Source organism: Mus musculus, chromosome 13, assembly GCF_000001635.26.
Source record: "Mus musculus strain C57BL/6J chromosome 13, GRCm38.p6 C57BL/6J".
Classification (NCBI taxonomy): Eukaryota; Metazoa; Chordata; class Mammalia; order Rodentia; family Muridae; genus Mus; species Mus musculus.
In genome coordinates this window covers 116,912,547-116,936,954 of record NC_000079.6, presented here as the reverse complement: position 1 = coordinate 116,936,954, position 24,408 = coordinate 116,912,547, and the positions used below count along the sequence as shown (strand labels likewise).

The following is a 24,408-nucleotide window of genomic DNA, read 5'->3' as shown; positions in this document are numbered from 1 at the left end:
CAGTGCTCTTAACAATTGGGTCATTTCTCCAGACCCTTAAGTTTTATTTTTATCTAATTTTTTTTTTTTTTTTTTTTTTTTTGCAGTCTTGGGGATTGAACACAGACTTGTGCATGCCTAACTATCAGTCATTGAAAGTAATTGAGTTTTTTATGTACTTGGGTGTTTTGTCTGCATGTGTGTCTGTGCATCAAGTGTGTGCAGTGCCCGTGGAGGCCAGAAGACGGCGCTGTCTTCCCTGAGACTAGAGTCAGCCGGTTGTGAGCTGCCATGTGGGTTCTGGGAATTGAATTTATGCTCACTGGGAGAGCAGCCAGTGCTCTTCTTTACCGCCAAGCCATCTCTCCAGACACTAACATTAGAGATTTCTATATAAAACATTTTTTTTAAAATTTGTATTCTTTTTACTGAAGTCTCACCTTGGAGAAAGTTTGTAGTAAATTCCCAAAATAATTTTATTTCCACAAGGTGACAGAATTTAGGTGCATACCTGATCTTGATGAGAGCAGGTCTCAGTTTGCTGAGGGAAATGGGTTTGTGTGTCTGCTTTAAGTGCTGAGGCTGGGGTTTGAAATGACGGAGGTGTCTGGTATGACGACGCACCACACAGAAATGAGGTGCTTTTAATTCACTCTAATTCCAAATGCTATTATGGGTGACAGGTAAAAATGGCAATTGTGACACTCACACTTGAAGAATATATGCCAAGCCATGCTTTGCTTGGGACTTAGTTACTAATTATCCACACCTCGACTCTAGTCATGTTGCTTCTGGGGACCTAGGATCAGTGCTTTCCAGGGACTCCAGATTGAGCATCAGTGTGACAGTATTTTCCCTTTTATTAAATTTTAATGCAGATTTATTAGTTAATATGTTTCACCTTTTCAGATTGACATTACTTTATTATATAAAATTACATTTGTTTTTTTTTTCTTTTATAATAACCATATCTCCTCCCCTCCACCCCCCAACAAACTTCCTAGAATTTCTGGAATAATTTTCAATAATAGAAAATTTGGCAGCTTTGTATCAAAAGTTACATGTTTCTACTTGTCAGAACAAAGCATCACTTTTCTCTTACTTGCTGTGTTTTAGAACATTAGTGACCATTGAATGTATTGAATTTTTACCTCTGTTGAGGTATCGTCTCCTCCTTTAATTAATAAGGTGACAGGTTGCGTCAATCAGCATGTTGTTGGTACTTGTTGGAACTGTGTGAGCTTTGTTTCGTACTTGGTGGTATGGACGGCAAGATGCTAATGGAAACTCCTGCTTCTGAGAGTTTATATAGCCAGCAAGGATGCCTGTGCCAGCCTGTCTTTATAGATGTGGTAGAATATTACCATCCATTCTTCTTGGTTCATTCCATCTCTGTAATTTTTTTTCTGAGCGTCTTTTTGAAAAGTTCTTATGTTGTTGAAATATCTGCCTTGTTTATTTTTTTAAAAATTTTTTTAAGAAAAAAGTATTTTATACCATTTGGTCTGTTATTTTAAATAGTATCTCTGTTCTCTGTTGTGTGGCATCTATTTGTTCTTTTCTTCCTACACTTTGGTTTGCTTCATGTGACGTTTCCCTGTATTTAAAATTCTTTTACGCAAATTGCTTCTTTTTCTGTTTTTGTCTTAATTACTAAATTCAGTAATCTTGGTACTGCTGTCACTGATCCCGCCTGGTCGTCTCTCTGGGCTTAGTTAACTGCCTTTTGAGGGTTTTTTGGCTCAAGGGTTAGCTGACCCCCTAATCTTGGTGGTACCATGTTCTCTTTGTCCTGCGTTTGTCCTCCTGCTCCCCCTCTGTCAGGAGCAGTATGCCACACCCTCTTAAGTCCCTAGGAACATTTGTCAGTTTACAGCTTTGTTCACCAACTCATGCCATCACTTAACTCTCATTTCATAGTCTGTGTCTATGAAATGAAGACTTAGAGTCCATCTTTCATGGAATCGAGCATACTCAATGGCATAGACATACGGTCACTCTTTAAAATCATGAAGTAACACCATGAAGTAACCTTTCTGGTTTCAATGAGTCTTCCTGAGAAGATGTTCGTTGTGATGGATTTGAAAATGGTGTGTGCACTGCAAGTCACAGGTTGGCTCTGCTCAGACCTAACTACTCCTTGTAATGCTCACACCTTCTCTACTTAGGAGCCTTAGCTACTGTGGTAACTGAAGTTTCCCATCTCTTCTGTGTTGGGTCTAGAGGGATGAAGTGGTAGTTTCTATATTCTTTTGTTCCTGTGGCTCCAGAGCCCTGACTTACAAATGACATACTCAAACATCCTGTGTAACTATGAATTAGCAGCCTCAGTGGGACTTAGAATCCTAGCACCGTCAAAGCAGAGCGGCTTTAACATGTAGTTGTTTTGGCAATTAAGTGTTTATCTCTCTTAAGGTGCTGCGGTTTTCCAGTGATCACACTTTCCATATTTAAAACACAACCCAGTGACAAAGTATTGACTTCTGGATTCAGAAAAAATTCAAGCTTCACTATGTAATAATTGTGTAATCAATTAATTGCTTAAATAATTTAAGAGAGTTAATTACCTTTAGTTTTGGTTTCCCTGTCTTCAATAGGACATGATAATTGGTTGGCTTGAAATATATATGACAAAAATGACAATGTTTTAGAGACATTCAGGGAAGACATCCAGATTATAATATGAAACCAGTATAGTTATTTTTTATCCGTACAATCACTCTTTCTCTTAAGTTACATAGCAACAATGAATGGAATGCCATGACTTAAATGACCCTACACTTGAAAGTGAGTAAAATCAGTGAGAGTTGCTTCTCCGCGGCTGTACTTTTCCATCCCAGACATCCCGGGAAGCTATGGCAAAGGTGGGGCTCTGTGTGGAAGAGAAACGGAAATACTCATACGGTTGGGAGTTTAAGAAAGTTTTCTACATCCCCTGCAAAACAAACCCAAGAACCTGTCTCCAGGGGTTGAAGAAAGGAAGAAAACAAGACAAAACTTAAGCCCACAAAGAAAACGAATGCCAATTGCCATTTCTATCTCAGTGAAGAATTGAGTTGGAATTTTGATGGGGATTGCATTGAATCTGTAGATTGCTTTCGGTGGGATAGCCATTTTTACTATATTAATCCTGCCAATCCATGAGCATGGGAGATTTTTCCATCTTCTGAGATCTTCTACAGTTTCTTTCTTCAGAGACTTGAAGTTCTTATCATACAGATCTTTCACTTCATTAGAGTCACACCAAGGTATTTTATATCATTTGTGACTATTGTGAAGGGTGTTGTTTCCCTAATTTCTTTCTCAGTCTATTTATCCTTTGTTTAGAGAAAGGCCATTGATTTGTTTGAGTTAATTTTATATCCAGCTACTGCACTGAAGCTGTTTATCAGGTTTAGGAGTTCTCTGGTGGAATTTTTGGGGTCACTTATATATATTATCATATCATCTGCAAACAGCGATATTTTGACTTCCTCCCTTCCAATTTGATTCCCCTTGATCTCTTTTTGTTGTCGAAGTGCTCTGGCTAGAACTTCAAGTACTATACTGAATAGATAGGGAGAAAGTGGACAGACTTGTCTAGTCCCTGATTTTAGTGGGATTGCTTCGAGTTTCTCTCCATTTACTTTGATGTTGGCTACTGGTTTGCTGTAGATTGCTTTTATTATGTTTTGGTATGGGCCTTGAACTCCTGATCTTTCCAGGACTTTTATCATGAAGGGGTGTTGTATTTTGTCAAGTGCTTTCTCAGCATCTAACGAGATGATCATGTGGTTTTTGTCTTTGAGTTTGTTTATATAATGGATTATGTTGATGGATTTCCATATATTAAACCATCCCTGCATCCCTGGAATGAAGCCTACTTGGTTTTGATGGATTATCGTTTTGATATGTTCTTGGATTCGGTTTGCGAGGATTTTATCTGGAATAATAAAAAATCTAGGATAGCAAAAACTATTCTCAACAATAAAAGAACCTCTGGTGGAATCACCATGCCTGACATTAAGGTGTACTACAGAGCAATTGTGATAAAAAAAAACTACATGGTGCTGGTACAGTGACAGACAGGTAGATCAATGGGATAGAATTGAAGACCTAGAAATGAATCCACACACCTATGGTCACTTGATCTTTGACAAGGGAGCTAAAACCATCCAGTGGAAAAAAAGACAGTATTTTCAACAAATGGTGTGGGCACAACTGGCGGTTATCATGTAGAAGAATGCGAATTGATCCATTCTTATCTCCCTGTACAAAGTTCAGGTCTAAGTGGATCAAAGACCTCCACATAAAACCAGAGACACTGAAATTAATAGAGGAGAAACTGGGGAAAAGCTTGGAAGATATATGGGCACAGGTGAAAAATTCCTAAACAGAACAGCAGTGGCTTGTGCTGTAAGATCAAGAATTGACAAATGGGACCTCATAAAATTGGAAAGCTTCTGTAAGGCAAAAGACACTGTCAATAAGACAAAATGGCCACCAACAGATTGGGAAAGAATTTTTACCAATCCTAAATCTGATAGGGGACTAATATTCAGTATATACAAAGAGCTCAAGAAGCTGGACTCCAGAAGTTCAAATAACCCCATTAAAAATGGGGTTCAGAGCTAAACAAAGAATTCTCAACTGAGGAATACCGAATGGCTGAGAAGCACCTGAAAAAATGTTCAACATCCTTAATCATCAGGGAAATGCAAATCAAAACAACCTTGAGATTCCACCTCACACAAGTCAGAATGGCTAAGATCAAAAATTCAGGTGACAGCAGATGCTGTCGAGGATGTGGAGAGAGAGGAACACTCCTCCATTGTTGGTGGGATTTTAAGCTTGTACAACCACTCTGGAAGTCAATCTGGAGGTTCCTCAGAAAATTGGACATAATGCTACCGGAAGATCCAGCAATGCCTCTCCTGGGCATATATCCAGAAGAAGTTCCAATTGGTAATAAGAACACATGCTCCACTATGTTCATAGCAGCCTTATTTATAATAGCCAGAAGCTGGAAAGAACTCAGATGTCCCTCAACAGAAGAATGGATACAGAAAATGTGGTACATTTACATAATGGAATACTACTCAACTATTAAAAACAATGACTTCATGAAATTCTTGGACAAATGGATGTATCTGGAGGATATCATCCTTAGTGAGGTAACACAATCACAAAAGAAGTCATTAGATATGCTCTCACTGATAAGTGGATATTAGCCCAGAAATATAGAACACCCAAAATACAATTTGCAAAACACAAGAAAATCAAGAAGAGAGACGATCAATGGGTGGATACTTCATTCCTCCTTAGAATAGGGAACAAAATACCCACAAAAGGAGTTACAGAGACAAAGTTTGGAGCTAAGATGAAAGGATGGACTATCCAGAGACTACTCCACCTGACGATCCATCCCATAATCAGCCACCAAACCCAGACACTATTGCATATGCCAGCAAGATTTTGCTGAAGGGACCCTGCTATAGCTGTCTCGTATGAGGCTATGCTAGTGCCTGGCAAATACAGAAGTGAATGCTCACAGTCATCTTTAACATGGAACACAGGGCCCCCCAATGGAGAAGCTAGAGAAAGCACCCAAATAGCTGAAGGGGTCTGCAACACTATAGGTGGAACAATATGAACTAACCAGTACTCCCAGAGTTCGTGTCTCTAGCTGCATATGTATCAGAAGATGGCCTAGTTGGCCATCACTGGGAAGAGAGGCCCTTGGCATTGCAGTACAGTGGAGCGCCAGGGCCAAGAAGTGGGAGTGGGTTGGTAGGGGAGCAGGGCCGGGGGGAGGGTATAGGGAACTTTCGGGATAGCATTTGAAATTTGAAATTTATATAAAGAAAATATCGAAAGAAAGAAAGAAAGAAAGAAAGAAAGAAAGAAAGAAAGAAAGAAAGAAAGAGAGAAAGAAAGAAAGTGTGACACTCATCGGAAGAGTCCAGTGTGGGAATTGAAGAATCCGAGACCTTCCTCGTTCTGTCTGAAGGAGTCTGTCATCTTAAATGCAGTCTTCAGCCAAACTTCCAACTTTCCCATCTCTAAACAAGATGCTGCTATCACCCATGTGAACTAGTTCAGGGAAGAAGTAGTTAATCAAGAGTGAAGATGGATCAATTCATACATATAGCACTAGGCTTATCCTTGCCCTTCCCTATTTTAAATTTAAGACCATGACTTAGGTAAAAAGGGATCTGTAATTGGTTGGTCTCAATATCTATATATTTTAAAACAGTTTAAAATTTTTGTCAGATAATGAACAAATGTATGTTTGTGTGTGTGTATGAACACATACACATTATATATTGATTACTGTGATCAAAGCAGTTAATACAGTGTCTTCTTCCAAGCTGAGTGTTAGGTTCCTGGAACTACTTCTTACACCTTCCCATTTGTATTCTTTGACCAATAGTTTTCTACTTCCCTATCCATAGCCCCTGGCAACCACCCTACCCTCAGCTTCTTTTACTTCATCATCTTTGATTTCATGCATACAAGAGCAGCAGTAGTTTGTTGGTTTTTTTCTCCTTTCACTTACCTGAGCTCTAGGCTCACTCACTTCACTGCAGATGTCTTTCTTTTCTTCTTTTTTGGGAATGGCTGAGTAGAGAACTACTTTATCGGTATTTAGCATGGTTCCCTCATTAATGCATCTGTTGATGGATGCTTAGGTTGCTTTCAGATGTTGTCCATGTAGAGTAAAACTTGAAGGTGCAGGAGAATGCAGGTTGCTTTTGCATATACTGATTTCATTTCAGTGGGCATGCCCGGGAGTGGGAAGAAAGCTCAGTAACTCAGAAGAAATGGACAGATGCAGCCTTTCAGAATCCTGAGGAACCCTGAACAGAGTAACAATGACTGAGGGGGCTTAGCTATGAAGATCTTATGAATGTTGTAGACTGTGCAGAAACACCATGTCTGCATGTCTAAAAACAAAATGAAAGACAAAAATACCACAACACCGAAGAAGAAAAAGAGGAGGAAGAGAAGGAAGAGGAGCAAGAAGAGAAGGAAGAGGAGGAGGAGGAAGAGGAGGAAGAAGAAGATGGGGGGAGAAAGAGAAGGAAGAGGAGGAGGAGGGGGAGGAAATAGAGAGCTCACTTGCAACTCCCTCCTCCCCCCCCCCCAACTAATCTGAATACATGAAGCTCCTGACAGTAGTCCAACTAACCCAACAGTGGGCAGCTGTAGATGGAAAGTCCAAGTATCTAGTAGTTGCTCAGTCCCACGAGGCTAGTTGTTCCAGCTGGTCTTCTGTGTAAGCTGGAATCCTAAAGAAGTAGGTTCCAACAGATGTGCTGGCAAGTAAGTACAAGGAGTTGAAGAAGAGTAAATTTTCCTTCTTCCAATGTCCTTATGTAGGCCTCCAGCAGAAGGTATTGCCCATATTAAAGTGTATACTACCACACCTGGATCTGGGACTCTCTTTATCCCAGGCTGACCTTAAACTCAGAGATCTCCTTGCTTTAGTCTCTTGGGAGTAAAGTGACATGTACTACCTTGCCAAGGACTAAGCTTTTCATGGTCACTATACTTCAAGATATCCCTGCCAAAATCCAGGTCAGAAACTTGTGTCTTTCACCCTCAAGAACTAGATCACAGGTGTGCCCTCCAATTCTGGATTGTAGTTCATTCCATATATAGTCAAATTGACAACTAGGAATAATCATTGTGTTTAATGCTAGTCAGGGTGGTGCCTTGTTGACACTTGGTCTATATCAACCCATCTCCCCTCATGATAATTTAATAAAACCTCTTTTCCACGGAGAGTCTTCTGTTGATATATATATATATATATATATATATATATATATATATATATACATACATACATACATACATACACACACACACACACACACACACATAGTATGTTATATATTTAAAAATAGTGCATTTCAAGGAGGCAGGGAGCCATAATGACTCAAGTCTATCAATTAAAAGTCAGATTCTCACTGTTCTGACACAATATTATTACAACACAATATTATTACAATGTTTTTTTAAAAGACATGTTGTTTCAGTTATCTGAACAGAAATTGACCTATGTTTCTACTTGTGTGGGGTGTTTTGTTTTTAGTAAAGTAGCAGTAGTTGTGTTTTAAGAAATTTGAATCTGTAGATTGCTTTTGGTAAGATAGCCATTTTTACAATGTTGATCCCGCCAATCCATGAGCATGGGAGATCTTTCCATCTTCTGAGATCTTTAATTTCTTTCTTCAGAGATTTGAAGTTTTTATCATACAGATCTTTCACTTCCTTAGTTAGAGTCACGCCAAGATATTTTATATTATTTGTGACTATTGAGAAGGGTGTTGTTTCCCTAATTTCTTTCTCAGCCTGTTTATCCTTTGTATATAGAAAGGCCATTGACTTGTGTGAGTTAATTTTATATCCAGCTACTTCATTGAAGCTGTTTATCAGGCTTAGGAGTTCTCTGGTGGAATTTTTAGGGTCACTTATTAAACATTCAATACATTTGTGGACTTAATAGCAGCTTACCTAGCAGCAATATGGAGGCTGCAATTTCAATTTCAGCAAATTACTACCTAGAGCTTCCACCCATTCCTTCCTCTGTCTCCTTTCCTTACCGATATTTTTGGTTTGGGTTTTAGACAGGGTCCTGGATTGCTTTCTACTGCTGTGATAAACAATAAGAACAAAAGCAACCCAGGGAAGAAAAACTTTGTCTTACATGTCACGATCACAGTCTCTCGCTGAGAGAAGTCAGGCCAGAAACTCGAGCAGGAGCAGAGGTGGGGGGATTGTGAAAGGATGCTGATTACTGCATCGCTCGTAGGGTTTTCTCAGATTGCTTGCTTACCTACCACAGGACCAGCTGCCCAGTGGTAGCACTGCTCATACTGGGCAGAGTGATGCACCCCCCCCCCAATAAAATATCCATCAAGAAAATGCCCACAGAGGAATCTAATAGAAGCAGTTCTTTACATGTGGTCCTTCCTTCCTGCATAACTCATTTGTGTAAAGATGACAAATTTAACCAGTCAACTATATAAAGGAGGCTGGCCTCAAATTTAATGATTCTCCTATATCACTCTCTCTGTCGTTGGGATTTTAAGTGTGTGGCCAATGTGTCTTAGTTATCTCCTCCGTTGTGTACCTTGCCTTTTGAAATAGACATTGATGTTGAGCAGAATGCTGTCCTGTGGTGTGAGCCAAACAGCTACACACCAGTTACTAGTCAGTTCCCTTAGGCTATATTAGAAATGTATGAGGAGCCAGGCCTTGTCGAGTCCTTGAGAAACAGAGGCAGGAGGATGCTAACTGTAAAGGCTACATTGGGAGACTATTTTAAACCCTTCCCCCTAACAGAAGGAAAGCATGATTTTGAATACTTTCTACCATCTCTATGTTTGTGAGAAGCTATGGGCACCTTTGAAAAGGCCATAATTTTATGCTTAATTTACACCAAAGACAGCATTTGGTTCCTTTTCCTTGGAGCTACTGAGAGCAGCAGTATGCCCTTAATGAGAATGGGGTTAAAGAGATGAAGCTATGATTCTGTTTCTTTTATAGAGGATATGCACTAATTCAGCTGTGCCTTTACTCGTATTTCTCTGCAGACAACACGTATGTGTCAAGTTCAGAAAATGATGAGGATGTCCTAGTCACTACAGACCCAATTCCTGTCATTTTCCATAGAATAGCAACAGGTAACACTAATGCTATCGTTTGTTTTCTCATCCTAGTTTAAGTTTTTAGAATTGTTGTTGCTTATATGCTTTCTGTTTTCAATATAGCAAATACATATATTTACCTCCCAGAAATTCATATATTATACATATGTATGATTTTTATATCTAAAGTATATTAGCTTTTCAGTAATGTTTAAATGTATCATGTGAGTATTACTCCTGAAAGTATTTTTTTCCACAATGACACTGCTAGACAGACTGAATACAGCAGCTATTCTCAACCTGTGAGTCATGACCTCTTTGGGATATTCAAACAACCCTTTCATAGGAGTCGTATATTAGATATCCTGCCTATCAGATACTTGTCCTATGATTCATATCAGTAACAAAATGACAGTTATGACGTAGCAACAAAATACTTTTATGGTTGGGGGGGGTCACCAATCAGTATTAGGACAGTTGAGAGCCACTAGAATATAGAAAACCTAGGGCAATCAAGCTACCCTGAAGAGAGTAGAAAGAGTTGAAGAGATCTCTGTGCTTGCTCTTTAATTGGTTAACATTTGTATGCACAATGCAAAACCAGAGGCTGTTGTATGGTCTGTCTTCAAAATACCTCTTCTTTAACAAATGGGGGAGAAAAGCCTAGAACATTTTTGCCTAGGAACTCATGAATGTTTAGCAAATAATGTGCTAAAATCCACAGTAATATAAAATATTTTTTTCTTGCAGAATTAAGGAAAACAAATGATATTAACTGTTGTTTGTCCATAAGATCTAAGTTACAAAAGGAAAATGGGGAGGTATGTAAATTGCATTTTATTTGTCCTTTTTATTTTGATAGTGTTTTAATCAGGTATTTAGTATCATATTTAGATTACAGTTGTGCATGGTAAAATAAAACACAGACTCATGACATTGTTTATGGTGTTAAGATTCCCCTGCGGAAGAAGTGTCTCCTGAAGTAATAGAAAAGAACCTCAATAAATAAAACATGTATGCCATGTAATTCTTTCTTTATTCTTCATATATAGCAATGTAGCTGACAGAGAAACACCCATATGCCTTATATTAAAAGCATACCTGGCTGTATATAGTTTTGATATGATGTGTGGTCTTTGAAGCCAAAATAACATAGACATAGGAATAGAGTTGTATTCTAGTGGTTTTTAATCTATTTTTAAAAACTTAAAACAAAATCATCTCATATCCTTGTTTTAATTTTTTTAAAACTGTGATCTATTAATAGCTGTCACAGCATTAAACAGGGAGAGCACAATGGGACAACAGTTTCTCAGTTGAAAGTTTTGCTTGCTTGCCTGCTTGCTGTTAGTGTCCTTCCATTCATTGGAGTTTCCCTTCATTGTCCACTGTGAAAATTATTGCTTCAATAAAGCTGTCATTGACCCAAATCGGTTAGAATTTCATTTGATCCAGAGTCCTGCTTGGTTTCCTTAAGAACTTGAAATTTAGACATGATTAGCAACACAGATAGACGGAGTCCTGAATCCAAAGGAAATGCTGATTTTTTTCTTTTCTCTTTTCTTTTCCTCTTCTCTTCCTTCTCCTTTTTTTTCACCTCTTCTTTCCTTCCTTTTCCTCCTTCTTTTTCTCCTTTTCCTCCTCCTCCTCTTCTTCATTAAAAAAAAACTTTGCTAATCATGACAGGGATAGTGAATTTTCATTGTATTTGAGATATATGACAGATGTTTGGCTCAGTTAATTAAAAACTCAGATATCAAGTTAAAGCATATTAAATTAACCACCATTTCAAAATTTGAATTTGTAGGCAAATCATTCCTGTATATTGAAAGATCTCTTTGTATTGTGATTCATATTCAGTTGCATAATTTGTTTTTTTATATCATTGCATTCCAAGTTTCCTCTTTCTTATTGATTTGTGTTGGCAGTTGGAAGTGAAAACCATCTTGGAAAAATAATACAGATGAACTTTTAAATAAGAGCTGAATTAGTGTGAGCCTGTCAAAGATTGTATCAGAGAAGAGCTGCAAGCATAATTTATTATACAGTTTAGTGCACACTAAATGTGAACCTGCAAGTATTAGCATCTGGAACGTTAAGAAAGGTTTATTTTCAGTAAACTTGTCTAAATGAACTATAAGCACGTCTGCAGTGTTACCTCTGTTGTCCCTTTTTTTTTTTTTGGTTTTGAAGTTGTACTGCGCCAAGAGTGTGTTACATATAAAACCCTGAACCTGTCTGTTATGGCTGCTTTCTAGTTTGACCACAGGAATTGTCTTCTTTGTCCTTTGAAGGAGTCAAGGCAAAATAGTACGGTGGAAGAAGACTCAGAGGGTGACAACGACTCTGAAGAATTTTATTATGGAGGACAGGTAAGCAGCCCTGCCTTCTGATGTAGCCATGTTTATCCTAGAGGAAGGTGACAGCCCAGGAGTCATGCAGGCTTCAGAATGTAAGTAGGAAACATGAGTAGTTTGTTTTTCATTTTCCACACATTTTCAATTCAGATTTACCTTATAGATATTTGCACTGGGAGCATCTACTGCCCTAATTAGTTACGGAAGTTTCAGACTTTGGTTTCGATTGTTGTTTGACCTTTGATGTCGTTTCCTTATTATTGAGTTTTGGTTAACATGCAAGGAAATGGGTTTCACTGGACATTCTCACACATAGGCATCCTACTCTGTTCTTATTCGCCCCTTTCCCATCTTTCTGGTCTTCTTCCTCCATCCAACGATCCCCTTCACTTTCATCAGAGTGTGAATTTTCCATTGCTCCTTCCTGTTCCTCTGGGCAGGCCACCTTCCTTCCCTCTCATAGTGACTTTCAGCAACCCCTAAGACACCTAGATTTCACATAGCAAAAACAGGTACTCTTTGTCTTCCTCATAGACTTAACAAGAAATATTTTAGAATATTGTCCTTTCTGACAATAGCATAGATTGTTACTTTTAAACGGAAGATGATTAACTTTTACAAAATCTGATTCGTAATAATTTTCTTGAGAAATATTTACTTCTTGCTGAAAATATATGAGGAAGATTTTTAAATCTGTATAAATAGCATGGCTGTGTATACGTTATATAGGTTATATGTAACTCATAAGACTTGCTCAGAATAATGTTATAATTTAAAAATCAGGCATGTTATTTTAAGATTCAACCATATAATATGTTGCTAGGTTTCTGTGACCGCCTTGATCAGTGCCTTTGTAGTTTGTGTCTCTGACGGAAAGATAATACAATAAAGTAGGCCTTTAAAGATAAAGTTAGTGTGGAAAAGAATTAATGTGACAAATATTCAGAATAAGACAATCAGTACTAAATCAGACATGCGCAAGGCAATAGAAACATCAGCGCCGTTAAGTAGGCTTCCCTCTATGGAGTAGCCTTCTAGCTGTTGGGCAGTTGTCTAATACTGTCACTCTCCACACATCACAGCACCTTACCAGTATGCAAAAGAGGGCCTTCAAATCTGATTTTTCTTTGCACTACTCATTCTTCCAGAGGGGAATTTGGGGCTTTTCTTCAGTCTAGATTAAGTCTATAATATCTGCCAGTCCATTTGCATTTCTTCAGAAAACCAGTTTTAAAACTGAAGTGTGGATCACTAAAAGCACTGGAAGCAGAGAGGGGGTATCTTCTAGGATGTAACTGAGTAGCATAAGTACAAAGAACGAACCCCGTCCCTTCCTCTGTGCTATCGGAAGGCATAATGCACTGGAGTGTCCCATCATGCAGATGTATGTTGGATTTACCCAATGCAAACTGGAACAGTAGTCGTAAGTCACACTGAGCAGGAATGAATGTCATATAAAGGATTACTGCAGAGCACAGTAAGTATTCTCACAATAAGAGAAATGAAGAGAAGAAAACCACACTGTCAGTTGTGCGGTGTTCAAGTATGCCATGGCTCTTTTAATGCACATGGTGTTCTTTAAGATCTCTTTTCTAGTTGAGCATGACAGTAAGAGACAAAAGACTAGATTTAGGAAAGGTAAATAGAAGAAACAAATTAAGAAAGACATCCCAAATAGACTTTTCAATTTAATGAATCACCTCTTGGGTGCGATGATAGAATTGGTCTTGCGGTTCACCAACTTTAGAATTCTAGATTTATTCTTGAGTAAAAGAGGCTTCTTGTTCATCTACCATACTCTTCTGGAGTTGGTATCAAAGATATGTAGATTGATCTTCTGCTTACTGCTTACATAGTGGAACCAAAGGGAAGGTAAATACTGATTTTACTTGTGGCGTGTATGGAAGGAACAGCCAAGTTGTGAAGAGATGAAGAATACGAAGTTTGTGTTCCTACTGAAACTTGCACACTGATCCTCTATGTTAATGAATAGATCAATAGTTCTAATTCTATATCCATATGGTCAGCTAAAAGCATGATATTTTCAATAGATATATACATACCTGTATGTATGCATATAACATAAATAAATAAATTAGATGAATAAAAATAAGAGTAATTGTAATGAGGAGCTTGTTGAAGTAAATTTAAAAAGCCGAATGTCAATTTTTACATCATAAACTATCCTAGATATGTTTGAATACTTTGTATAGATGCCGCTGGCTCTCCTGCAATGCCGGAGTCTTTTGCACAGATTATTTGTGTCTTGGTTTCATTGACTCTCTTCACTTAGCTCTGAACCATCCTTTCTGGCAGGTGAACTATGATGGGGAACTACACAAGCACCCTCAGCTAGAAGCTGATCTGTCTGCGGTGAGAGAGCTCTATGGACCACATGCAGTTTCTCTCAGGTAAATGGCTTCCTGCTTCACCTTCCATAAGCCATTGGGATTTTTTATTAACAGAAAATTCTTCTCAATGATTATGTTTGAAAATGTTTGAGGAATTCTGTTTTGTTTCTCCTGATGCAGAAGGACAGCTTTATGGCTTTTCGTTCCATATTATTTTAAAAGTCAGATTAGCTGCATTTAAGAAATAATTCCATTTTGAGGAATTATTGCAAAACGAGCAATCTCTAAAAGCTGTGGACAGACACTTGTGATTTCAGGGCTCGGAAAGCTGACCCAGGAGGGTTGCCAGTCATAAAGAGATTCAGGACTGTGTAGCAGGTAGCAAGGCCCTTCATCAAAAAAAAAAAAAGTGTCATTATTGTTTGTTACAATAGATGGTCCTGTACATCTCAGCTACATCACTGTAAACAGTGAAAGTAAATAATGGGGAAATACTGGTACCGATGTCACGTGGCAACTGAAGGCAGGGGTGGAAGACAACCCTTGATTGTTTGGATGACAGTGCGTTTTAGTCTGTTACTAGCTATACTCTGGTTATAAAGTTCCTAGCTACTTTTTATTATATTTGACTCTTTGGAAGACCTCCCATCCTTATTCTATTTTCTATTTAGCACAAGACAACATTTGTGCCTTACACTGGCATCTACGAGTCAAGCTGCCTTATTTTAGTGTCTCACTCTTTGCATCTCTGCATACATATAAAGTAGTTTCTAAGTCTCCATGGAATTCTAGGCTCCTTTCCTGACCTCACTTCCAGCCCTAACTACCAACCCCCCCTCCCCCGACTCAGACTCCATTGCTCCAGAGCTCAGATCCCTTGTGGAAATTGTGCTTTTGTTGTAGTGTACCCCCTGCACCCCTGAATTCCAGCCCTATCAACCAAACCCCCCTGCTGGACCAGGTTGTCCCAGGACTCAAAGCCCTCGTGCGAGTACAAGTTAATACTCTTTTGTCAAGGAGCACTCCGTGCACACCCTACTGTGAATGTCACCTGCTTGAGCCCTCCTCATAACTCTCCATGGGCAGCTCAGTCTGTATTCTGTGCACCCAGCATTTGCCTCTTGCCTCTTGAGTATATTGTTTCTGTGGTTTTATTAATAATCTACTGACCAAAGAGATTTGTAATAGATATGGCGCTGCCTTTTGGTTATTTGTTGTATCTCGCTTTGATTTGCTTTTTAAATCATTATCCTGGAACTTAACCTGGAATGGGGATGTTATACAAAATACAGGATTCATGGTGGATTCTTGACTGCTGATAGTGGCAGTATCTGAAAAAGGACAAAAGGACACATTGTCTAGTTGTCACTCTACCTCTCCAGTGGATACACATATATTTTGAGAAAGTGAACAAGTATTTTTACTTGGGAACTCCACAGAGCATTAATTTACAATGGTCAAATTCTTCCATTTATATTTTAGAAATAACAGCGCAATGCCTCCTCTAACCTAAATAAGTGAGGATTATGTTCCCAAAGCATCTCTCCCACTTTTGGAGATACATCAGATACATGCAATAGTGCAGTTGTACTTGGTAAATGAAGTTTTTACAGACTTTAAAATTTTAGCCAAATGGTTGTGATCATCCCAGAGTTGGTCTATGTTATGGTCCAGCATAAGTGCTAGGATATTCAGTGTTACAGAGTAAATGCATGTGGGTAGTGTAGGAGCCAACAGTACATTATCTAAAACCATGGCTTCCTTTTTCTATGATAGTAGAACTTTTCTTGAAAAGGTAAAACTTTAATTTTACATACAATAATTTCCATAGTAGAAGGCTCCGAAGAATAAATGTGATTTAACCTAGAATTCAACTTCCCACCCTCCTCTCAAAAATTCATTTTTGCTTAGAGAATTGCTTTAGTAGATGCCTTTTAGTTAAGATTTTCCTAAAACACATTATCATATTTTCTGAGCTGTCATGTAACTGTGAAAGATTTCTGTCCTCACCACGTATTTATTTGGCCATCTGGTGATCCCTGCCATTATTTTCTATTAGCAACAGTGTTATTGACAAGTGTAATGTGTTGTAACTTCATAAGTCCTTCAAGTTGCAACCAAATGAGATTCCTAAAAGTCATAAATGACTTGAATTTTTTTTCTTTTCGTCAACTTCTCACATAACAGTTGTGATCCCACTTAAATCGCAGTACAAGCCATGTTTTTTGCCTTGTCTCGATTTTTATTCTAGCTCCTAAAGGATGATTGCAGAATAAATAACCTCTCTAGGTCTCATGATATGAAGCAAACCCCAGAAAAACTTATTTATTTACTTTAAGTAAATAAAAATGAATTTACAGCCTACTTTAGTCGTGAGATACACCGAGAAATGGATATTTAGGCAGAAGGCACTGGAATCTTCCTTACAGGGTTCTAAGTCCTTTGAAAGCAGACTGTTCTAATTAGCTGTTCTTTTACTTAATTGAGACGCATAAGAACTTAATGGAGTTTGAAAAGCAAAAGCACCTTAATATGCACAATAGGCTATTTGGTGTCTCTCTTTTTCCTCTCTCTATGTGACATCTAATGAGAAAGGCAGCTAAGCACATCTGAGTTCCTTATAAGAGATAGAAATAGCTGTTTGCCCAGGTTGAAGCAAATCCCTTTTAAATGCAGGCGAAATGTAGATATAGAAAAAGTAATTGCTAAGGGATTTATTATGAAAATTGATCATGGAAGCTCAATCTGTCCTTACATCAAAAACAAGGTAGTGGCCTGATGGAACTATGTGTTTAAGCATTGAGGATGACTTTGCAGGCGTGTGAATGGGAAGTGAGTGATCCTGCAGGATAAATAACCTGGTGGTCAGACTAGATGGGTCTCTTTTCTTTCTTTTTCCCATTTTTTATTAGGTAATTAGCTCATTTACATTTCCAATGCTATCCCAAAAGTCCCCCAGAGCCACCCACCCCCACTCCCCTACCCACCCACTCCCCCTTTTTGGCCCTGGCGTTCCCCTGTACTGGGGCATATAAAGTTTGCATGTCCAATGGGCCTCTCTTTCCAGTGATGGCCGACTAGGCCATCCTTTGATACATATGCAGCTAGAGCCAAGAGCTCCGGGTACTGGTTAGTTCATGTTGTTCCACCTATAGGGTTGCAGTTCCCTTTAGCTCCTTGGGTTCTTTCTCTAGCTCCTTCATTGGGGGCCATGTGATCCATCCAATAGCTGACTGTGAGCATCCACTTCTGTGTTTGCTAGGCCCCGGCATAGTCTCACAAGAGACAGCTACATCTGGGTCCTTTCAATAAAATCTTGCTAGTGTATGCAATGGTGTCAGCGTTTGGAAGCTGATTATGGGGCGGATCCCTGGATATGGCAGTCTCTACATGGTCCATCCTTTCGTCTCAGCTCCAAACTTTGTCTCTGTAACTCCTTCCATGGATGTTTTGTTCCCACTTCTAAGGAGGGGCATAGTGTCCACACTTCAGTCTTCATTCTTCTTGAGTTTCATGTGTTTAGCAAATTGTATTTTATATCTTGGGTATCCTAGGTTTTGGGCTAATATCCACTTATCAGTGAGTACATATTGTGTGAGTTCCTTTGTGAATGTGTTACCTCACTCAGAATGATGGGTTTCATCTTGAGTCACGTAGCAGAACGTACTAGTATGTGTTTCTCGTTGTAAACTTACTTCTTCAGTCATGTGTTCCTGAAATAGTGTAGATAAACGTCATTTGAAAACAATTTGAGATGAGTAATTTTAGAAATGGAAGAAAATTTCTCATGGCCCTGGAGAAGAGATTGTTTTGGTAGTCGCCTTGTGAAATATCAAACGTCAGCCCCAAGTAACTGGTCCTTTGTTTGGGAGGATGGTATCTTCCATTAAAAAAAAAGCAGCATTGTCCCAGTGCATACTCAGCCTCCTATGTAGGCAATGCCTGACGCATGGTGGATGCTCCCAGGCTCTTGGGCATTGTACGTTTTAATCTCCTTTTCCCGAGAGGCTGCTGGGATTATCCTTTCTGATACTTTGTTTGGAGAACCAGAGTATTCTGAGGATTTGATGGTTAGAGGAACCAATGGACGGCACTAGACCGACGACCAGTAAACTGTCACCTTCTAAAAGAGAAGAAAAAAAAAAAACAAAGGAAAAAAAAAAGCAAAGCAAATAAAAAACATGGTGTATTCAGGATGTCCACTTTGCTTCTTCTGGTCCTCTAACTCACCTTCACCTCGTGCCTTGGAACTGCTTCCTTTTCTCTAACATCTTCTCTTCCTGTCACATGATTAGATTGTCTTTGCCTGACACCTTTGGTGCTTGGTGTAGACATACAGTAGCATTCACCAATGAATTATGTACAGATACCCTGGAGAATGAGTTTCTGTGTCTTCTGGACTTTGTCCGCATTGGTACCTCAGTGATGATGATGATGGCTACCCCAGTGCCATGCGAGGTGAAGTATTAAATCATTAGCATTGAGCCACTGAGGTCTTAAGGCTTTCTTTTTTTTCACCACATAGCAGAACCCACACAGAAGTCTGTGATTCAGCCAAGGACGATCTCTGCCTACAGGTTTATTGCTATCTAGCATATTGATTCTCCACACTCTGCTTTGAGGGCATTAAAAAAAAATCTCTAAATAAAAATCAGGGAAGTGATGAGAGAACTTACAGAGTGCAAAGAAACTGAAGAGGGAAATGTTTTCCAGACACACCAGTGTAATTGAGATGTAAGCTCGCTCAGATCCTGCAAGCCTGCCTCTGCTCCCAAAGCCTGGACTTGGTTCAAGCAAAACCAAGGTTTTTGTAAAGATGACCACAAAAAAAATCACAGCAACTTTCAGTTCTTTTCATCTTATGAATGCGCTATTGTGTCAAAGAAGTTCATATTTCCCTCCCATCTGCATCGAACTCCTTTTCAGCTTGTCTTTTAGAGAAGTTTATAGCTGCGTTGGATAGTAGTCTTAGAAAAAAAGCTTTAATCTTGCCCGGCTTTCTTCCCGATGGCTGAGTGTGCATATTTCTTGGCTCACTCACAAACATCTCTCCCACACTGGGCAGAAACACACACTGAGGGACATGCAGAGAGAGAGAGAGAGAGAGAGAGAGAGAGAGAGAGGCCACTCTGTGTGTTTATTCCTAAAGAGGCCACAGGAAGGTGTGTGTTTATTCCTAAATCTTCTCAAAATAGCACTGCCCCTTGGTTGAAAGCAGAAACAATTAAGTAACACTAAACATTTATTTCCCAAGAACCTATGGTAGAATTGTGTATATAAAAATAGATGGTTTTTTGATAGTTAATAAGTGAAAGTTAGATATCTAAAATGTTTTTACAATAAACCTGTTCACAGATAACTTAAATCAAGTTGTTGTAACTATTGTAACACTATAATTAACAAACTGGTTTTATAGAGAAAGGAAAACCAGCATAGTCTAATATAGAGTACATATTAAATATATGTAAATATATATTTGAGTATCTTGTGAGCATTTCCTTTCTTGGGGGGGGGGCGGGGAGCTTATTTCTTCTTACACCATATAGTCCATCATTGAAGGCTGCCGGGGCAGAAATGCAACGAAGGAGTGGAGTGGCAAGAGCTGGTGCTGAAGACAATGAGCAGTGCTACTCTCTGCCTTGCTCTCCAAGGCTTGCCATGTGCCTGCCTTTCTCCCCTCCCTCCCTCCCTCCCTCCCTCCCTCCCTCCCTCCCTCCCTCCCTCCCTCCCTCCCTCCCTCCCTCCCTCCCTCTGTTGTTGAGACCAGTTATTCAGGCACAGAAGAAATCTCGATAACTAGGTCATCCCATCTGGACAAACTGTAATCATGCTTAGAGTCTCTCAATGGAAAACATGAAATTACTAGCATTATGTGAAAAGGGCATCAGCACAGAAATGAGATTGCATATGCACAGTGCCATTCATGAACTCTGAATTATGACATACAAACAAACACCCCTGTGCCCATCTTCAGATTTAAGCCCTGACAGCACTGCTAATCGCCTCTTTAAGGTTGTACTCCACCATGGCGAAGCCGAGTACCCATACCATCTCACTTCCTTTAAAAAGTCAGTGTCATAAATAGAGAAAAAACTAAGTTTTTACTTAAAAACACTTTAAGAAATCATACATGGGATAATAATATCTTAACTGTCATAATGAATGGTTTTAAAATTAACCATGCCACTGGCTGATTGGCCTTTCTATTGGGTTCTTTAAGCAACTTATAGAGAATCTTTCATGGATTAGAGTTTTGCATTATGTCTGTATCTTTCCTCCCTGACTCTTAAACACAGTCTTCAAGCTAAGGCAAACTCACATATTCTACTAATGGAATTATAAAGAGGAGAGGAAGAGGAGATGTGGTGATGAAGAAAAAAGAGGAAGTAGTGCCCTTGATAGGTTGCCCATTGTGATTGCAAGTAGTTCTAATCCCTTAGATAGCAGTTAAATAAATGTTGAGAGTCTCAAATAAGTCACTCCATGCATTGGACTTCATAATCACAGAAATTATTGTTAGGAGAACACAAGTATACAGAAATTTCTTTCCAAGGAAACGTTCTGTCTGTATTTATGGTGCAAAAGAATCAAATGCATCACAAGAGTTTTATTTGTTTCACACTTGTTAGACTTTAATTACAACCATTTAAATGCATGATTTTGAAAAACAACACAGAAAGAGCTAATCATATTGAAGAAGAGAAATAACAAGGAAACGTCTTTTATGTAGCATATATGAAGGTTAGAGGGAGATTTAAGCAAAAGTAGTGATGCCTGGTGTCTTAATCAGGGTTTCTATTGCTATGACAAAGCATCATGACCGTAAAGCAAGTTGGGGAGGAAAGGATTTATTTGGCTTACACTTCCATATCACTGTTCATCATTGATGTGGGTCAGGACAGCAAATCAAGCAGGGCAAGCTCTAGGAGGAAGGAGCTGGTGTAGAGGCCATGGAGGAGTGATGCTCACTGGCTTGCTACTGCTAGTTGGCTACTGCTCTTTTATAGAACCCAAGACCACCAATCCAAGGATGGTATCACCATCAATGGACTGGGCCAGACCCCATTAATCACTAAGAAATTGCCCTACAGCTGGGTCTTAGGGAGTTATTTTCTCAGTTGAGGTTTCCTCTATTTCCCCGATAACTCTAGTTTTGTGTCAAGTTAATATAAGACTAGCCAACACATCTGTCCAGGTGTGGAGACTCCGGACTACAATCTCACATTAGGAAGATGAGCTATGTGTTTGAAACCAGCCTGGCCATGTGTAAGAATGTCTCTCAAGAAGAATGCTCTCTGATGATGCTGGGTTAATTTTGTACATGTTATCTATTTCTAATGCAATAATACTGTCACCATTGTAAATACTGGCTGGGTATGTGTTTCTATAAAATGTATACCTTCCTAAATAAAATGATCTTAAAATGGACACTATGTTAACACAAACATTCTTTGATGCCTGAGAGGGTAAGGTAGAGGAGATCTTCTTACGGAACATTTACAAAACACCATGGAAACTAAGATGATGTAAGAAAAGGACATTCGCCTTTGGTGGTCTAAGAGTCACCTTGGACCAATGGATCCTAAGGATCAAGCTCATGTCAGGCTTGGTTGCAAGATCTTCATCCAGTGAGCTGGCTGTAGAAGCTGATAGCTCATGCCAAACAAGAGAGAGAGAGAGAGAGAGAGAGAGAGAGAGAGAGAGAGAGAGAGAGAGAGAGAGAAAATGAATTTGAAATCATATTAAAACACTTTAAGTCTAATAGCTCTAATGACATACCTCTTCCCACAGATCTACATGTCCTAAGCCTTCCCAAATAGCATTGCCAAGTGGGGACCAAGTATTCCTGAGCACAGTGGTCCCCAAGCTTCCTAATCCTGCAGCCCATTAACACAGTTCCTCATCTAATGTTTTGGTGACCCCCCCCCCCCCATCTTAACGTTAATGTTTTCCTACTACTTCATATCTATAATTTTCTATGTTATTAATCATAATATAAATATCAGGGCTGAGACCCCCCCCCACCCAATGAAAAAGTTGTTCCTCCCCCAAGTTGAGAATCACTGAGCTAGACTATGGGGATATCCCTTTGAACACAACACACATGTAGCTGCATCGAATGGCTTTTTACAAGTATGGCTTGGTATCTATGATATTCATGAACCATTTGTCTGTGCTCACAGTGGTTAAATTATGAGCTTTGAGCCTGTTTCTAATACGCAATAAAGTACAAATGGACTTTGCTCTTTCAAAGCAGTTGCAGAAAAGAAGTAGAAGAAAGAAAATTAAGTGTGTAGCAAAGCATGTTCTCCCTGAACATTCCTAACATACTTGTTTTCTTGATCATCACAGAACATTTTCTGTACCCAGAACTTAGAGTCATGAAGAAAATGTATTTATTTGATCCTTATTTTTGTCATGTTTGATGTATAATTTCATATAAAATATGCACCATTTTTTGTGAAGAACATGGATGTTATGATGATGTCAATAAAAAAGTCCATTTTTGTGTCAATAATTAGTTCTCAAAATGTTAGCATGAAAAACTTAAAATATATTTCCTAAGAAATTTTTAAAAATGTGTTCCATGGTAGAACATACTTTTTCAGGAGAAAAGTTGAAAGGTTAAATTATTATATTTACCTTTATACTTCTTTGTTTATAGAAACAAAAATTACCAAAGGATCCTGCAGGGTTATTTTATTATTAGGCTATACAAACTATGTAAGTTAAATCATATGGCCATTCAGTCATAAATTTTAAACTCACAAGCCTGTAAACATGCCATAGTCATATACTATATTATACCATTATTAATGTGTATAATACACAACAATTGTATTGAGTGTCTGCTTTGTGTTTTACACACTACACACAGGCTTGGATTTGGGTATGTGTTGATAAACATCCCACAGACTTTTTAAGTTGTTTGATAGCCTCATATATTCATCTAATGAATTTTAGTTATTTCCATTCTCTTTCTTCATTCCGTCCCTCTTCCACTAGAACCTATTTCAACAGGTATCCTTCCTGCGTTGATGTCTTTGTGTGTGTGGCCCACTGCGTTCAGTAAGAGTTACTGGCCCCACTGTAGGTAGGAGGTAATGTAGTGTAACCCATTAACTTTGCAGTTTTCCACTTGACAACTTTTCCACTTACCTGTTTATCATTTTCTTCACTAATATTAATGTTAAACTGTTTAGTTCACAAGGATCTGATGGTATCGTTCACTGATCTATAAACTGGTATTCGTTATAAAATGAAATAAAGTGGCTATTGGCTATTGGGCCAGTTTAATTCTTGTATAAATGACTGACAAATATTGCTATCCTAGTAGTATTCTATCAAGTTGCCACGGAGCTGTAATGTGTTGTTACTTTATAAGATATAGGCAAATACAGTGAAAATGCTAACGGTTTCTGTAATACTTCTGGATCCGCCCTCTTTATCCCTCCCTCAATTCTCTCTCCCTTCTCCCCTTTCCTCCCCTTCTTTCTCATATAACCCAGGGTTTCAGGATGGGTTTCATGTATGGTTAGTAAATACTCTCCAGGTTTACCTATCTCTCCAGCTCTTGCTTAGTAGAAATTAAATCATCACATGTATATAAAATGCTGAGGACATTCTCTTCCAGTTATGAGCTAGATTTAGGTACTGTATATTCTATAATTTTGGTTATTTTTATATTTTATCCCTGATCCTTTATCCTAATTCATAACTTCAGAATAATTGTATTACTTTATAAATATATAGACATATATGTGAAGAATATTAAAACTGTTTGTTATTCCTTGTTTTCATTCACGCACACACTTGGCATACATAAATTCAAGAGTTGCTGGGTCCATGGTACCAAATAGTGACAGTTCCCTGCGCCACAGTATTCCTCCCTATGTGACAGCACCAGATTCACCAACCACTCAGCGGAAAGTCTAATTTCGTTAAAATAAAAACTATGCTGTGTGCTCTACAAAAGTTGGTTTTCTTTTCTTTTTTCCTGTTTGTTTTCTCAAGGCGGGGTTTCTCTGTGTAGCCCTGGCTGTCCTGGAACTCACTCTGTAGACCAGGCTGGCCTCAAACTCA

The 24,408-nt window shown here is 38.7% G+C and overlaps 1 protein-coding gene across 8 annotated transcripts in view; it reads left to right on the top strand.

Moving 5' to 3' along the window:
* Positions 1-24,408, top strand: part of Parp8 (poly (ADP-ribose) polymerase family, member 8) — a 175,178-nt gene that overhangs the window by 89,065 nt on the left and 61,705 nt on the right. For all 8 annotated transcript variants that reach the window (XM_006517719.4, XM_006517720.2, XM_030247321.1 and 5 more), the window contains 4 exons: positions 9,564-9,653; positions 10,368-10,438; positions 11,912-11,989; positions 14,291-14,385. In XM_006517719.4, the coding sequence (XP_006517782.1) occupies positions 9,564-9,653; positions 10,368-10,438; positions 11,912-11,989; positions 14,291-14,385 (334 nt within the window). The remainder of the gene's footprint in view (positions 1-9,563; positions 9,654-10,367; positions 10,439-11,911; positions 11,990-14,290; positions 14,386-24,408) is intronic.